At 41.9% G+C, this 17,326-nt stretch overlaps 1 protein-coding gene across 1 annotated transcript in view; it reads right to left on the bottom strand.

Moving 5' to 3' along the window:
- The window catches only part of IQCH (IQ motif containing H), a 66,478-nt gene that overhangs the window by 6,664 nt on the left and 42,488 nt on the right, over positions 1-17,326 (bottom strand). Inside the window, exons 15-17 of the mRNA XM_035336340.1 lie at positions 14,984-15,104; positions 13,313-13,599; positions 2,703-2,870 (exon numbers count right to left, since the gene is read on the bottom strand). Of these exons, the coding sequence (XP_035192231.1) occupies positions 2,703-2,870; positions 13,313-13,599; positions 14,984-15,104 (576 nt within the window). The remainder of the gene's footprint in view (positions 1-2,702; positions 2,871-13,312; positions 13,600-14,983; positions 15,105-17,326) is intronic.

The following is a 17,326-nucleotide window of genomic DNA, read 5'->3' as shown; positions in this document are numbered from 1 at the left end:
ACAACTTCATTGGCAGCTAAGCCCTGTGAAATCGTTCTAAGTATCTATTGTCAGGACCCTCTGAATCCATCCTGCCCTGCAGAACGCTACGTTGTTCTAGAGCCAGCTCTTTTTGGTAGCAGAAATTCTAAGGTGAACAATATGTAGTTTCTGCCAAAGGATAAAAGGTTCTCAACAGTTTTTCTAAAGCCAAATTTCAAGTGGGTTTCTCCATGACTGAGGATTCAATTCCTTTGAGTATCATTTTTGCAGCGAGTCTTTGAATAGACCCTGCCCAGTGCCTCCAAGGAGCTGTTCAGCTGATACCAGCAGAGTGCACGCTGTGGATAAATTTCAGTGCAGCATTTGAGTTTAAACTCTATCAATGCTCAAAAGAAGAGAGATACTGCATTGCACAGAACTGAATAGAGCTGTTCTCCTAAAACAAGCCTTTCCTGTGATCTTCTTTTTAATACTGGACTGTTTGTTCAGAGTGGGGATCCTGCACATTGAAGCATGTAATTTACAGTATTTTTTCTAAAATGATATTTGTTTTGACATTGACTCATTTAAGTTGACATAGTTGAAATCCTTATATAATACATCTCTGCCTGAAAATTAATCATGTTTATAATATTCTGAGAATTAATAACACCCATTGCTCAAGTCATTAACTTAAAAAAGGAGCTTCCAAAATCTGTTCTCTGCAGTAGGGGACCACAAATAAATGAATGCTTGATAAAATAATCCAAGTAGCAGTTTAACAAGCGTAAACTTGAATGTGGCTGCAATAACACAGAACTATTGTTTAAGGGTTGGCATCAGGTTGATGAGGTGCTTATTTCAGCTACAAAGCATGCATACACATGCATAATGAACTGCAGTATGAATTATTAATGTGTTGCTTATTTAGCCTCATCTGTCTAGAAGATAATGTATCCTAACTATAATGAGTGATTGGTTTTGTACATAATTACAGTAGCAGCAGTATCTAGGAAATTTGTTCTTTCAAAGAAGGATTTCTAAAAATAAAATCATCACACAAACTGAGTTGCTGCTCCATTTTATCAAAATCAAGCCTACTAGGATTGAGAATATATAATAAATTAAAAGGGACAGAATCATTATTAACATCATAATTTTACACAAAGTGTTTTACTTAATCATTCATTACAGATCATGTGCTGTAAAAGCATTTGTCTCTTGGTTTGTTTGTTTGTTTTTTTCCCTGAAGATACTTTCCAGACAGAACAGTATCTTTGTAGTTAACTCTTAAGGAGATAAAAACCTCAGAATTATAGAAAGAAATAAATAAAGGATACAGTGACAATTTATGTTAATTCTGACAGAATTTTAATTAAAAAAGTTGCTACTTGATTACTTTTCATTTCTAAAACTTGTACTACTGGGACTAATCATATCTAATTTACTTCTCTCCAACTAAAAGTGGTTGCTTGACAAGAACAATAGATCAAGAGCTCATTAACCTCTGAATTACAGCTCCACGACATTTTTGGAATGGTGCTACATTCCTGCTCTTTGTACGGAAAAAAGGAGTTGGGACTCTTCAGTCAGGATGTGTAAAACCAGCATGTCTTACATATATCTCCACGTACATACACAGACGTTTCTTATTCTCTGACTCTTCTCAAGCCTTTTTCCCTTTAAGAGGGACAGGCTAGGTTGAGATACCCTATTAAGTCCTGCACCAATAACAAAACTAATACAACAGATCACCAAGCAAGAGTCATATGTTAGGCATGCTTCTGTGACAGTGTGTTTATACGGATCTCAAAGCAATACACAAATACCATCTTATTTAAATTCACGTGTGCAGTACCCACGGAGAGCCCCAAGCGCACAACACGTGGCGCTGGGTGAATCTCACCTCTCAACAGAGGGCAGTAAGATCCAGCAGGGGAGGCTTCAGGGCTTAGCTGGCTTGCTCTGCAGTGCAAACAGGCGCCTTCTCCCCCATGGGCTTCTTAACTCTGGTTCAGAGCAAGCAAGAGGGAGTACGGCTGCATACTCCTGCTTAGGGAACTCACCTCAGTTACGGCACTATGAGTTTTTCCTCCCTGTTCAAATGGCTGTGTCCTTAATTAATTCCAAATATTAATCCTGATTATTAACGCCAAACAGTTAGATGGCTCCAGTGCTACGCAGAACTGAATGAACTGAGAACCAACATTTGGGTTTAACTCAAGTGAGAGCTCGGAGGGGTTTGTGTGTTCAGATCCTTCTGCGGTTATAGCCCTGATTGTTTCACCTTCAGCTTTGTGCACCAAGGCACAAAGCTGAGACAGAACTTTGGTGTTCTCACTTCTGACTCCAAATCAAAGCTCATGAGCTGAAGGCTCATATTTCTGCTTGACTGCTTTTAAGTCACTCCCATAGTCAGAGCAGCGTTTTCACCTCTTTCCTTTTCTTGCAACGTATAAACTACCAGAGATTTTTTTTATAACTTGAAAGCTACGTAAAGTATTTAGAAGTTAGTTGCTACCACAATTCAATGTTTGATTAAAAATAAATAATAATCAGGTACCCGTAGGCATCCAGAACCTTTCTTTTAATTTCTAATGTGATAGTATCCTGTTTATTAACCTTCTAAAATCTATAAATAGCAATTTTGTTATTGAGTTCCTTCAGAGAAGTGATCTAGGGCAGACTGTAACTTTGCAGTAATTTATATTCATTTTCTGTGTAAACAACTCACTGCTTACAGTTTTTGTCTCCTTATGCTGAGTACATTGGCTTTTCATTTTCTTTGATCCAAGAGGTACTTCAAAGAGGCTAGAGCGACAATCCAGGTTTCCATCTGTCACATACAACATGAGCTGAGTCAAGGCCAGCTGGTCACTATAGCAAAGGTCAAGGTCTGTTGCCCATACCTAATCAAACACAAACAGGTGCATTAAAAAACAGAAAAAGAAAGGTGAAACCCAGCAATTGTCATCTATGCCTTTATTTTTGTGTGTGCTGATAATGCATACTGATGGTTTCCTTGTGTTGGGGCATCCCTTCCAAACTGGAACAATCAGAATTCCTAAGTCACTTCAAAAATAAATTAGCGGTGAAAACTGAAAGGCTAAGGAGAAAACAGCTACCTGTACTACCAAGATTTTAGCAAGAATTAGAAAAAGTAAATGGATAATTCTGTGATTCTGTTATTCTCCAGCCAGAGAACCCGGCCATGGGTGGCAGGTCTACCTCAAGGTGCAGGGGCAGCCTTGTGGCTGGCCTTGCAGCTGAAATCACGGCCAGTCTGCAGTGCATGAGCAGCTGCATTCCTCAGCCTCTTGGGCTTCTGGACACGCTCGGCATTGACCAGTGTGGATGAATACAGGCAGGATGTTTGTGCCCAGCTCCACATGGGGTGAGGCTTGAAACCCCGCTTTGCTCAGGGGGAGTTAAAGCACCATGTGGAGCCAGTCCAGTTATACCCAAGAAGTCTGTGCAAAAGCAGAAATCTGAAAGATTCCTGGGCCTAGAGCTGCTACCCAAACATAGCACATCCATCCTGTCTTATTACGTGCTATCATGTACAACAGAGAGGTTGTGGAGTCTCCTCCTTGGAGATCTTCAAAAGCTGCCTGGACGTGGTCCTGGGCAGCCTCTCTGGGTGGGCTTGAGCACCAGGTGGACCCCGAGGTGCCTCCAGCCTCAGCCATTCCGTGGTTCTCTTTGCCTGTGGAATTCATGCAAGATTTGTGGAGCCAGTCCACGCCGAGGGCGTAGCAGAAGGAAGCACCATGGATTGCTCCTGCAAGGCTCCTCTGCCCCCAACAACCCGAGCACGGTTTTACCCATGAGTTTTTCCCTTTTAAAAAATGCTTGTGCCTCCTGCACCAATGAGAAATGTTAACGCACGCAAGTATCTGCCCTACAGTGAACCCCTTTAAAACAAATCTAGCAGTGAATGACTTGAATAAGCCTTTGAATGTTAAATGGCATCATTATAAGGATATTAAGAGGTCAGGCAGTCAAGGCCTCTTGGTAAACTGGAGTTAATTTCTGAATCATATTCACATAGTAATGCCCTTTTTATAATGGTGAATAAATCACATCAGTAACAGTTGTTAATAACTAACTGCCAAGTATCTGTTGCTGTATTAAATATCCTATTTGTCAACTTAAATATTTCCTGCTGCATGGTATAAAATGCAAATCGGATGCAAATAGCTGGCTTTACTTAGTAATAGGGAATGTTCCCCAATTACAATGCTTAATTTTCTTCAATAATTTATTCTTTATCATCACTTCTGCAAGACAGGAAGGAACCTTCATATCGATTTGTACTTTTCCAGTATGTGCCGACCTTTCCAATAACTAAGTAGTAATTTTAAACTGTGCATGCAGTAAAAGTGCTACATTAATTTCCATAAATATTACCAACAGATCAGTAACAGCAAAATGTGCCTTGAACCTTGTCTGAGCTGTGTTTTGGATTCTCACTTAGAGCTTTGTCCCCAGAAAGAGATGGGCTACGTGAGAAGAGCAGGGACAACTGAAAAGCCTGGACATCCAAGGACTGTTCACCTGCTCAGGAAAAAATTAACTTGGTCACCCTTAACCCAGACCTTGGTACTACATCTGCATTGCTCTAGCCTCAGAGTCCATACCCACACTAACGGGGAGCTTTGTTGCTGCATGAACAGAGGGGCACAAGGCAAGTTAGGCTGCAAGTGGACCATAAGGTGGCTGAGATGCAAAACCCATGAACGGTAACCAAAGATGTAGTGTGACAGTAGTGTACCTGCACTGTGAGTGGGAGGCTTGTGTTCTGGCAACGTGTAGAGAATGGGCTGGCATTTAACAGCAAAGTATTAGAAAACGCAGCCTGGCAAACATAAGTAGTCATTATCCCAAGCCAAATTCATTACACCCTGGTAGAGACACAGACAAACCACACAGAATATGAGATAGCACGTATATTTTGCAAAATTTACTCAACACATCCCATGTTGTCACTAACTAAAATTAAATTACATGCCAATGGCTTTAATTTCAGATCCAGAGAAGAGTCCCATTAATTACCTGTGTGATACCTTTCACTTAACCTGAACAAAAACCCAGCATGCCAGCCTGGCTCTAACGCCCGCCTGCACCTTCATAGTCCCCGAGAAGGCACAGGGAGCCCTACAGGATGCCCCCTGCACCGGGACATAGCTCCAGCCTCCTCCCTGCCCAAGGAAGGGGCTATAACACAAGGAGAAAAACTTCTCAGCATGGAAAATTTCATGCTGCAAATTATAAGAATGGCTAAATTCCAGTTTGAGGAGTTTCTGGTTACTTTCAGAGTGCACCAGTTAGTTGCTTTGGACATGGCTTCATCATCTCAGTCTTGTACTACTGCCTACAAAACTAATGGCTCACATCAGCACGGGGGGCTGATGGCCCTGCTGTGTAATAAAGGAAGGTGCCCTCCCTGGTCCTGCCTGTTACTCTCTCCAACATTGTATGGAGGGACAGCTATTAATACCTACTTAAATATCAGTCACAGTTACACTGGTAAATTCACCATGGTTTTGGTTTTTGTAAATACTGGGTGTGGGTCTCCCCAGCCCTGAGCACAAGGGGGAGGAAGGCGAACATGGCTGCAAGCCACCTGTCCGCCTCCTCGCATGCTGGGCCGGAGCCGGAGGCTGAACCACCCCTACCACAAGCTGAAGCAGCCAAATGGTCATTAACGGGTGCCAGCTGGGATCACCCCCAAGGATGCTTTTGCTGGCTCGGGAGTAGTGCAGAACGCTACACTGGAGCCATGTCCCTTTCTGCCCTGGATGTGTCCCAGACCATCACTAATGTGGGGAGAAAGAAGAAGGATCAGATGGTGTAAGATTCCAGCTTTAACCTAGCAGGGGATTCCCTTTTGCCATGGAAATCCAGAAGTAACCTTTAAATTCCCTTTGTACTGGTACAGAAACAGGAGAGGCACAAGGCCTGGGCAACTTTGTGTTCGTGGGATTTGAACAGGATATATATATTTTTTCCATTTTATTAGTACAAATGCAGGCCAGGTCATTAGTAGCTAGCTGACGGAATTCTTCACTGGAACAATTCCTAAGTCACATTCAGTTTCTGAAGGTCGGAAGTGTTCTTTGCAAAATTGTACCCATCAACACCAAGCACCATTTCCTGTAGTCTCAAGCAAGGATGGAAGTTCAGCAGGCCTGAGTTTGGCTGGTGGAGCCAATTGCTACGCAGCTGCTTATAGTGCTCTTATTCTGGAACGAGGCAGTGGACATCTGTTTGCTGGCTTTATCAGTCTGGCACCTTTCACCAATAATAATCAATATATATTCCCAAATGGAAAGGGGTAGCTCATTATATCATAGTAAGCACATGTTGACCATACTGAAGTTAGCAGGTGTCCCCTGAGTGTAATGACCTAAAATTAATTGTAATAAACAAAGAAAAAAAGCACCAGAATCCTTTATATCTGCATCTAAAGAATTCTAATTAGGTGGGCTCAATAGCTGATGACTTCTCATTTTCTGTGAAGTTACCAGACTCATGCCAAACTCGCATATTTCCACTGCTTTGCAAGTGCTGTTTTACATGCAGAGACTAAGCTAAATCAGTACAGCTGGAGCTGCCATCAGCTGCAGACACGGAGCAGAGCACAGAGTGAGAAAAACAGCTAAGGTTAGAGCAAGAATGGGGTAGAGTTACATGTTATATATACACACAAGCCACTTGGGCAATATAACTTAAACATACCTACTGCTTTCTTCTGCTTCTTTTGCCATACTAAAATGTCAGAGCATGGGAAGTTCTCAGCTTGGCTGCTCCTTCCAGTTCTGCAGTCCTGATGCTGCTGGCCAGGCCTAATGAAGCATCATGCAGGGTGTGAGCAAAGAGCACAGAAAAGAAGTACGGTGGAGAAGAAAGCAGCATTAATAACGGTGGCACCAATCACCCCAGAAAGAGACACGACTCCTCAGCAGAAAGAACAGTCTCTGTGAAGGATGCAGGAGGCTTTCATAGCAGAGCTGATGCCACAGAGCGCTGGGTGAGGAGGAAGAAGTACCACTTACAGACCTCCAGCACTGTTGGCACCAGCAGTGGGATTGGATTGAAGGCTTCACCCAGGTGTTCCACTGATTCCCTGCATGCTTTGTAGCACTAGATTGGACTTGGCAAATGAAAGGGCACTCATAATTCCTGACCACTCATAACTAGGAGAAGGAGCCCAGGCAGGCTATTAGGATCTGTAGAAACAGTTAAATGTTAAAACAGCTGAAAACAAAGAACAGTTGATGCAAATGTCAGGGAAGGAAAGGTAAGAGTGACACTATATTAGCTCTGCAGAAAAACCACACAGCATCAGATGAAAGAAGTGAAGAACAGATCTTGATATAGTTTCTACCACTGCGTAGTGTTACAGTGGAACAAGGAAAAAATGTTTTCCAGCAGGGTTTCAGTTTCCAAGGGAGGGCTATCCTCTCAGCTCAGCACTGACAGAGCTGTGAAACAAGCAGGATGTAACATTTCTAGCAGACAGCTGAAAAATCTACTCATAGGGATGTGAGCCTGCTGAAATCTATTAAAGGCTTTTCACTTTGTCTCAGGACTTAGAGTAGTAGCTGTTACTGCAGTCTATCAAAAAAACAAACAAGCAAAAAAACCCACCAAAAATATTTCTTAGAAACATCAACCCGTCTCCACCTTTGTGGCGTGTAGTCTTTAAAGCAGTCCAACAGCTCCACAGAGCTAGCAGAGGCAGAACAGAAGACATAACAGACTTGCTTCTTGGTTTAGGCTGTTCTCTGAACAGGCTAGAAAGTTCGTTTAGGTTCAACTCTAATACCATCTACAGGACTGCAACAAGTTTTCCTTCAAAGTAATATAAAGCGAGTGCCAAAAGCTTCTAGAATGCCTTGAAAGTCTGAGCTGGGGCTTGTGTGTGTGTGTGTGTGTTAATGAATGTATTTCCATAGTTTATAAAGCAACATCTGTGGAGGTCAGGCAATTAATAACCAGCTGAATTATCATTTCCTCCAGTAAATCAGAAGCCATCAGAAGCAGGCCTGTGCAAAGTTCAAGTTTAAGTAAAGCTAAAAGAGTGATACAATCATAAAAATTAACAAATAGCTAATACTTCAGTCCGTCCTCATTACCTGAGGATATCCAGTAAGTGCATTTATGCAATCATGGGTATTTAACATCACATCCTTACAGAACTGCATGGCAAATAGCATAACATACACGGCTTTAACATGAGGACTTTGGGACTTGCAGGACACTTATGTGTTCAGAAATCAAACAGAAACAGAGCCCACTTTTGAAATCTAGAACTGATATTTGATTTTCAAACACCAAATGAAAGTTCAAAGGTAACCAGATCTGCGTTTTTATTCTGACTTAGAGTCAAAAAGAAAAAGTAGAGGTGATCGTTAAGATTTGAGATCTCAAAACACAGATTAGGACTTTCCAGAATCCTACCACAGGATAAAAACCAGTTAGAAATACATCCTACAGGACTTACTGGCTGTTTGTCCAAGGAAATATGATCAAGTCTGGAATTGCTCCCTTTTACACAGGCTGCCAAGTGCTGCCAGGAGACGCTCTCCTGAAGCATGCACAGCTGACGAGCTTGCGCTTCGTGGTAGAGACATCTCCAGTGAGCAGAGTCACAATTATAGTGTAATTCTTTACTGCTACCATAAAAATGCTTCAGCTTTAAAGCATAAACTTGAGAAGGGAAGGAAACATAAATTCTTAAACAGTTACTAAATTATAGCTTTTCCTTCTCCAGTATAATTATTTTATCTGCATCTCGTATTGATGTCTGCATTATTGTAAAGAGCTCACCTGCTATTTTTAAAGAAGTGGTTGAATGACACTGTAAAAATGTCAATTAGTAAAATATTAATGCTACTTGGGTGTTGGAAATAGAGCTTCTTTTATGACTTTGAAAATTCACAATAGAATTGATTATTTCGGCTGCAGTCACAGACAGGATCTTAACCGGCTGCCATCTCGTGGCAGCTGCTGGGATGGTCTGGTGCTGGCTGAAAACTTAAATTTTAGGGCCCAAAAACTGGCCCTAAACTCTGTCCTGCTGAATTCAGGACTGGAAGATGGTTCCTGAGAAAACAGTGGCTCTTGTTTGAAAAAAAAATAACACTGCTACATTCTGTAGGAAAACACTGGGAATAATTTTAGGATGCACACGTTATCCTAATAATTTTAGGATACAGAAGAAAGCATCCCATCAAAAGCGCCCCTCAAAGCATTACCTAAATTACAGTGACAGAGCAGACTGATGGGCTAAGAGACGTCTGTAAGGTCTGCTCCAGTTCCCTCTTCCTAACCCCAGACCTGCCCATGGGGCTGAGGCCGTCAGCCCTGACGCCTCCTCGGGGCCCTTTTATGCCAGGATTGAGCGGGCTCGATGGGGGTGAGAACACCCACCCAGGCCATCCCAGCTCTTCATAGTGCCATCTCCAAATTTCTCTTTCATGGGCATTCAGGAAGATATTATCCCTTTCCTCCCTAGTAAACAACCTAACCCAGTGCTCTCACTAACACTGCAAAAGGTGTGGGGCTGTGCAATCTATGAGACCAATGAAAAAGGTGACTTATGACCCCGCTTCTCCAAATTATCTGTCCACAAATCCATGGATGTAAGTTTATGCATTCAAGCAGTCCCACTCAATTAAATGGACTTATCTCGGTGCAACTCCTTGTCAAGATGGGATCCGAGAAGTGTTCAGTCAATACTGTGCAGGACTTCACTTCAAAGGGTCAAGGCCTTGCTCTTAGAGATCAGTTCTGGAGAACTGAGTAGGAATCAGAAGTGACTCAGTCCGAGTTAAGCACCTCATGTTTCTCCTCCATGTTTTTTCCCAAGACATTGAGAACGGCGTGGATCCACCTGCCTTCCCCTAGGGAGCAAGCTGCAGATGCTGATAATTGAGGCAGAAATGGATTCCAGAGGTAAGCAGAGCAGCTCACCGTGCCCCAGCTTTCTCAGCCCCTCGCAGCCAGGATGCTGGTGGCAGCCAGCACGTAGTCCCATGGATGCCTTCACCTGCTTGACCCCACAGAGCGCTCCGGGATGTACAGAGCAGACGTGATGCCATCAGCAGCAGGCTCTGCCTCACCGCCTTCCTCAGCTAGCTCAGTGCTGAGCCTCCAAGCCAAGCCTCAGGGAAGTTCAGCGCCCTCCCCTCACACTTCAGCTGTACCAAACCCAAACAACGGCGTGCTATGAGTAAAGTGCAATGTGCAGGAGACTGCAGCGCGGGTGTGCAGACTATCTGGCAGGGGTTAGATCCTCCCACAGGCCCTACCCTCAGTGCTGTGGTTGCAAACTGCGACCTCCTCCAGTTCTATCACAACCCAAGGAAGAGCTGAGCAGAATCCCTCTTGTCTCCTGTTGGTCAGACAAGACACCAAAAACTGCAAGAGTAAAGATACCGCTGTGTCTGACAGGCACAAAGCTCTACCCTCACCCAGATGGGGGTTACTGTCTCATTTCTACACTCCTTCCAGCTTTCCCTTGGAACTGCCTGTAGGACAGACATGCACTGTTACTTATCCATCACGCAGAGTCTGTTTGCTTCTATCGCTCCGCGGGGACACAATATCACAACAACATGTGGAAGGAAACAATATGTTGAAGGAACACGCTCTCTAACAGGAGCAGTCTTAAAAAATATAAGCAATACCTTGTTGTCCATATCAAATTTAATTTTATGCCTATAAACATGGCATATAGATTTTTAAAGGCTTTCCGAGTGGATGGCCTGAAACTCAAATACATGTGTATCTGCTGCGGAGTCCCCTTTGCCCAAGCACACGGGGTCTGTACGTGTGAGGACAGGTGCTGCAGCATGTGCCTGCTCAGTCCGCAAAGGCAGAAATACATTTTCACTTATTTGGCCCTTCACATTTCTTAAAGAGTTGTATTTATGTCGCATGTAACTCTATGAAGGTTTCAGGGATTTTTAAGTATTTAAATACTCAGACTGTACTGGTAACAGATGTTCAATGATATATTTAATTTTTAGTTTTACTGAAAATATCATGTATCAGTTGATATTTTCCATAAAATATAACTCTGAAAGAATGCCTAAGCATACTATACTTCTAGGGAAATGTATCTGAGCCTTTCAGCTACTGCATTAAAATGGGCGCTTCTGAAATTAGTGAGCAAATGTTCTTAGAGTCTAATAGGATTTCTTGTTTGCCAAAAAAATAGTGCTTTCAGGAGCACAATCTTTTGTGTAATCTCTCTCTCACAAGACAGATGGCATCATTAATTGCCTCTATATCTAGTTAAATTTAAAAACCTGTGCTTAAATAATGTTAAAGTTGTCGTACATGCTGACAAACAGGAAATATTAAGGTAGAATCAATTGGAAACAAGGGAAGAAAACCAAGACAGAACAAACAGGAAGAATGAGACCACAAGAAACACTGATTCAATATGTCCTTGTTCATGCCAGGAAATGTCACAACCTTAATAATTTAGGGAGCATTTCTACATTTTGGTGAGCTCCCGGCTTGAGTGAACCAATTGGCAAAAACTCCCATTGACTTCAGTGGGTGAGAATGTCATCCCTTAATCTTTTTAAAGTAACTTGACATGGAAATTATCCAATATGGCTTATCCACAGTTCTAATTGCAATGCCTGTGTAAATACATTTTGGGAGTCAAATATAACTGGGATCTGTATTTCAAAGCTAACCTTATTCTGATTCTCTGGTTTACCACAGTCACCCGACAGTGGTATCAGTTACCAGAAGCCTGATTTTAAGCCTTCTCTGTGCTTAAAATGGAATACAATTATCATAGCACTGCCAAAGAGCCAGCTTTTGCCAATAGATACCATATGCTAACTCTTGGGTTTTAAATACAAGCCCTGTGTTTAGAGCCTTTTCTCACACCATACAAGCTGTGATTTTCAGCTGCCTAGGAGGAACTGACACCCAAACGGATTCAAGTGCATGTAGCCACACCACGTTTTGAAAGTCCAGCCATACTACACAGCTTATCCCATTAAATAGAAGCACGCTCCCTTTTGCAGTTAAATAATCTTTAAACAGTGAGGTTGCTAACTGAGGGTTGTAGAAGACGACCAACTTGCTCAGACAAGTAGATGAGTCCATATGCAATAACTAAAAAGACCTAAAAACCATGGGAATACATTGGGAATACAACAAGTAATTGTGACCTGATGCTGAGATCTTGAATTAGCATCCACATGCAAATACTAATTTTGAATTTGTACAATTGTACCTAGCAAGCTCAACAACACTATCCATCACTTACAATAGCAATTTTACTTTCCTTAAAAAATACCTCATTTTCTTTAGTCTTCAAACACAAGGTCACTATCTGAATTAATTTATTTTTTTCTAGCATTATGCTTTACGTTTGTACACCTGGCTTAATATTTAACCTTATTGGCCAATACCAACCAAACTCGCAAGAAGGTAAAACTCTTATATAATAATCTCCCATGAGATTCCTAGGATAGTTGGATAGAGGAAAGAGACCTTACCAGTGACCTTACAATGGGAAAGGCTGCAAGGTAAGTTCAGCTGGAGGACACACGTGGGAACTTAAATTCAAGGTAGGAGTCTATCAGTGATCTTGTACCAGCTCAGAGACAGTATAACTCCTGACCCAGGGCTGTAACTTTTTGAGACATGGTAACTGGACTGCTTCCCATGATCTATTCTCTACTTAAATTAGCCATAATAATGTAAACCAAGCCGTTCACCACTACCATCCTATTTGGCATCAGAATTGTCAATATCACTTCTTAGATTCATCCTCAAACTGTATCTGCATCGTCGCAGAGACATTGGTTAATTCAAAAAGTACAATCCCTCTTTTTTTTTTTTTTTTTTTTTTTTTTTTTTTTTTTTCCCAGAGCAAAACACAAAAGATTCAGAACATTTTGAAACTAAAATACACTATGTGGTCTTACCCATGAGACCACTATCTGTAACTACCAGCTTAATGCAAAATGAACTTATTTTAGGAAAAAAAAAAAAAAAAGTTCACTGGAAGAAATTCAAATATTGTTTTCTTATCATTTGGCTTTGAAAGAAACCCGTCAGGCTTTGTTGGCTTGTTTCTCTTCAGGCTGATGGAAAAGGTCCTTCAGGTCCACCTGGCAGATCAGGTCTAAATTTTATGTTTTGTTAAAATAACCACATGGTCTACCTACCTCCACAGGCCTCACCATTGAGAAATAAAATGTTTAAAAGGGCAAAGCTTTCTCCTGACTATTGTTTGAAGCCAAGTAGGAAAGCAGACATTTCTTGATCTCAGAGGGACATTATGAAGTACTGGATCTGCCCCACTCACCTGCTGCTCCATTGTTTGTGGATGGATGAAAGTCACAAAATCGACTGAGAAGTAACCAAGCACTCCTTTCGATTTACAGGTTTCTCCAATTTTTAAGCAGAGTGAATTAAGAACTGCTGGATCAACAGAACATTGTGGAATGGTAGTGCCAGATGATCGCAAAGGTCCATCAGCATGGAGCTGGTCTCCAGACGACACTATCGTTATCTCGCCTGTTGGCTCTATCAGCATATCCACTGTAAGGTTCGTGACGTTTTCTGAGAGCGGGAAGGCTTCTATCACACCACCTAGTAAGAAATGAATTAGCTGTTAAGCAAGTAATCAAATTCACATACGACGCTCTTCAGAGTGCACAGAATGAAACCATCCAGCTCCTATTGTGCTCAGACATTGCGGGGAGGACTGCTATGGAGATAGAGCAAGTAAATAAATGTAATGTGAGCAGCATAGCTAGGACCCATGAATCTCTTAGAAAAGAAAGAGATCTCAGCTACTATAGCACTGAACAGTTCAACCAGTGGCTTTTGATCTGCAGATGCTTTGCAAGCAGTTCTGAACTTGAACTATATCACATATCTGACAGGAGGAGAATGCTTTTGGGTAATACAAATGAACCCTGGACTGTCCTGCAGCACAGGCAAAAGCCAGGGCCAGAACAGCAGTGAAATGGGAGTGTCGGGACCTCTGGGGACTGGTGTCTCCTGCTGAAAACTGCTCTTGGAGATTTCCATCCATACAATGGTCTGAGATACGTAGTCTGCCATTTGGTATTCACCCACACAAGGAACTTGGTATGTAGATGGGAACGCTGGAAAAGCTGACAACTCCTAGCATGGTTGTCCATTGGAACATCACAAAGAAATTTGCTTAGCTTTCTGGGGTTGCATTTTTACTGCATATAATGCCGTAACTCATTTAGTTAGGACAAACTAGTTGGATACTGGTCAGCTCTGATGCAAAGGTGCCACGATGGAGTTAATGCAGGAAGCCCCGGTGAGCTCTCTGCACTGTGCGAACAAAACTTCCAGCTCTCAGATTGGATCTTATTAATGTTCCTTTAGCTGGAGGGCAAGAAAGAGCACGGCAACAGTCTAACTAGGCATCTGTAACAATGGACTGTAAAGGACAATAAGGCACTGCGTTACTGATCCTCAGCAGTGATACTACCTGCCTGAAAAGCAAAAACTGGGGGAAAAGCTCAGCTTTTCTCCAGGCCTGACTTTATGCAATGCATATAGCACCCTGAGTTTACATATAGCTTGCTTCCTAGTCCTACTGGAGAGAAAACTGACTCACAGATCCTCACCAACAGCCAAAGATGAAATATTCTTACACTTACCTGTGTGCAAACTCAGGTTAACATCCTCTAAAGAAGTTCTTTGCCAAATGTGACAGCCTCCAGTAAAGAAACCCGGGATTAAGGAGTTGGTGCTTATTGAGTTAGAATTATGTAAGGATAAACCAGAATTAATATAGGTTAAATGCTTGGATAGGACATATGAATGATAGAATAGCTGCCTATAATTCATTCGTAAATGAACATTTGAAGCATAATGGAGAAATAAAAGGAGATAAATATTTAAATGGGCCCAAGATTAACAAGAATATGGCATACAATATGGTATAATTACTCCTTATAACACTTAACAGCGACTTTGCAGTCTTATTTACCTTGACTAAGAAATGTTTGGAGGAATTTTTCCCATGTAGGGAATCGTTTCTCATTGACTGGCTGTACGTGCTGTGCTAAAAGGCCCGGCAGCTCCTGGGAGATCTTCACCAAAGCTGGCTCCTGCAGAAACAAATTAAATAGAACCACAAGCAATTTTACTACAGAAATGAAAACTGCTTGTGGGGTGATTAAAAACCAGGCCTCCAACAGGCAAAAAAAAAAAAAATGTGGTTACTGTTTACCCACAGTCAGGAAGCCTTTTTTAATTTTTCTACTTACTACTCTTCCCTCCTATTGAAAATTTTCCTTCTCTGGAAGACAATTCCACCCCCCACCTTCAGTACAGCATCTATTTCATTATAATTTATATCAATAATTTGATCTGGCAACTGAAAATGCTAAGCACTTGGTAACTGCTTGGTGATCAATACCAGCCGTCAATAACTTCTACATTGTTTATATTTTGAATCTGAGCATATTGAAATAGTCACATATAGCAGAAATACTTTTATGGACTCTATGTTTGAGCTGTTACATAAGCACAAACAGCCTCTAGTCACAAAAAAAAAAAGGGGAGGGGAGGGAGAGGAATAATTAACCACAAGTGTTTTTAAAATGGGAGGTATTCTTCTTGCACTCCCCAGTCTGTAACAAATTCAGAAGTGTATTAGTGCCTCTATCTTTGGTAGAATTTGATTAGTTACATTATAGGAGATAAACAAGCTTTTTCCTAGTTTCAGGTTCTTTACTATATTATTACACCCACAAAACAACCCCATTAAATACAGAAACTAACTGCATTGCTTTTACTGTTCAAAAATGTCCCAGAAGTACACGAGCATATAAAGTGCAAGGACCCTGACTCTATTGCTTCAGGCTCCTTTCCTTGCTGGTTCATAAGCATTCTCCTGCTTCCCCTGGGTCTCTTTGCTTCTGTTTTACATTCTCTCTCTCCAGCATCCAGTGCTTCAGAAGATGACCAACTGTCCCCTGATCTTGGCAATGTCCTAAGCCACAATCATATTATCGGGAGCTCTGGAGGAACGTGACAAAACCTTATGGCTAACATCTAGAATAAGAAAAAAAGAAATCTATTTTTCCAGATAAGTGAATTTGAAGAGATGGGTTTTGTCATGAAGCACGTGATGTAACAGTGATCTAGGCTACCTGAGCTCATGTCATATATTAAGGAGAAAACTATGTTCTTGACTTTAAACATCTCAGAAAAAAAAAAAAAAGTTTAAAAATGGTTTAAATCAGTGTATCAACAACCTGCAAAGCATAATCTTAACCTTATGGTAAAAACAAAGGACGACATACAAAGCAAGATCCAAGTTCAGAATTTACTCCGAGTTGGGTCCTACCTGATAGCTTCCTTCCAAAACAAATCTGTAACTCGTAATTTTGGGGTTTGATAGCTCAGCTGACTAAAACAACAGAAAAGCGAGCAAATACCAGCTTGCCTTGTCTTGGTTTGTATTTGTGTTGAAATATTGCTAAGCCAAGAAGTCACAAGATCAGGTGGTTTGTTGCACAATGAAAATAAATACAGCTTTGGAGAGAGGATCCGAGCCACGATGAATGTCATGGAGCTGCTGACCTACAAATCAGTTTGCAGCTGTCAGTGCATTCAGCAATACCTCTGTCACACCGAGTCTCATCCCTGAGATCTAATGAGTGGGTATTGAGCAATTTAAACAGAAATCTAAAAACAAACAAAAGAAGAGGTATGCCATGGCTGCCTGAAAGCTTCTGATGTATTACAGGGGGAAAGAATAACAATCCCTGCTGGATGCGTAGAAGCATTTGAGGGTGCTGTGACCAAGCCTGTATAAATAAAAGTTAAACAATGGCTATGTGAACTGGGCCACAATTTCCCATTGCAACAATTTTGAGGGACGTTAGGGCAGCCATGCCAACTCCACGGAGCAGTGCTGGGGACAGCTGTGACTCCTTTTAGGCAGAGTTGTTTTCATGGATCACACACTGCCGTGAAAGAAAGCTCCCTAAACCGGGTGCTAAATCAAGCAGAACTTCTGAACTCTGAAGTGAAACTTCAGAAAAAAATTGTGTGCCGCTACTGCCTGTCCATGAGGGACATCAGACAGGCAAGACTCCTGTGGCACTTCCTCAACCAACCCAGTGTTGCTTGTTTAAATAAGGTGAAATAGCATGTGAAGGGGTGATCAGCTTGGGATAAACTCAGAACTCCTGCTAGGGCCGTGGGGATGCCCATCGCCAGGCTCAGGAGCACCCTGCAGTTCCAAGCACCCTCTGTACTAGCTGACTGCGAAGGCTGCACGCATCAAAACCAACCACCTTAACAGAAGAAGATGGGGGCT

The sequence above is a fragment of the Oxyura jamaicensis genome, chromosome 10 (genome assembly GCF_011077185.1).
Source record: "Oxyura jamaicensis isolate SHBP4307 breed ruddy duck chromosome 10, BPBGC_Ojam_1.0, whole genome shotgun sequence".
Taxonomy (NCBI): Eukaryota; Metazoa; Chordata; class Aves; order Anseriformes; family Anatidae; genus Oxyura; species Oxyura jamaicensis.
Note: the sequence above shows the minus strand (reverse complement) of the source record. Positions and strands in the feature narration are given on the sequence as shown.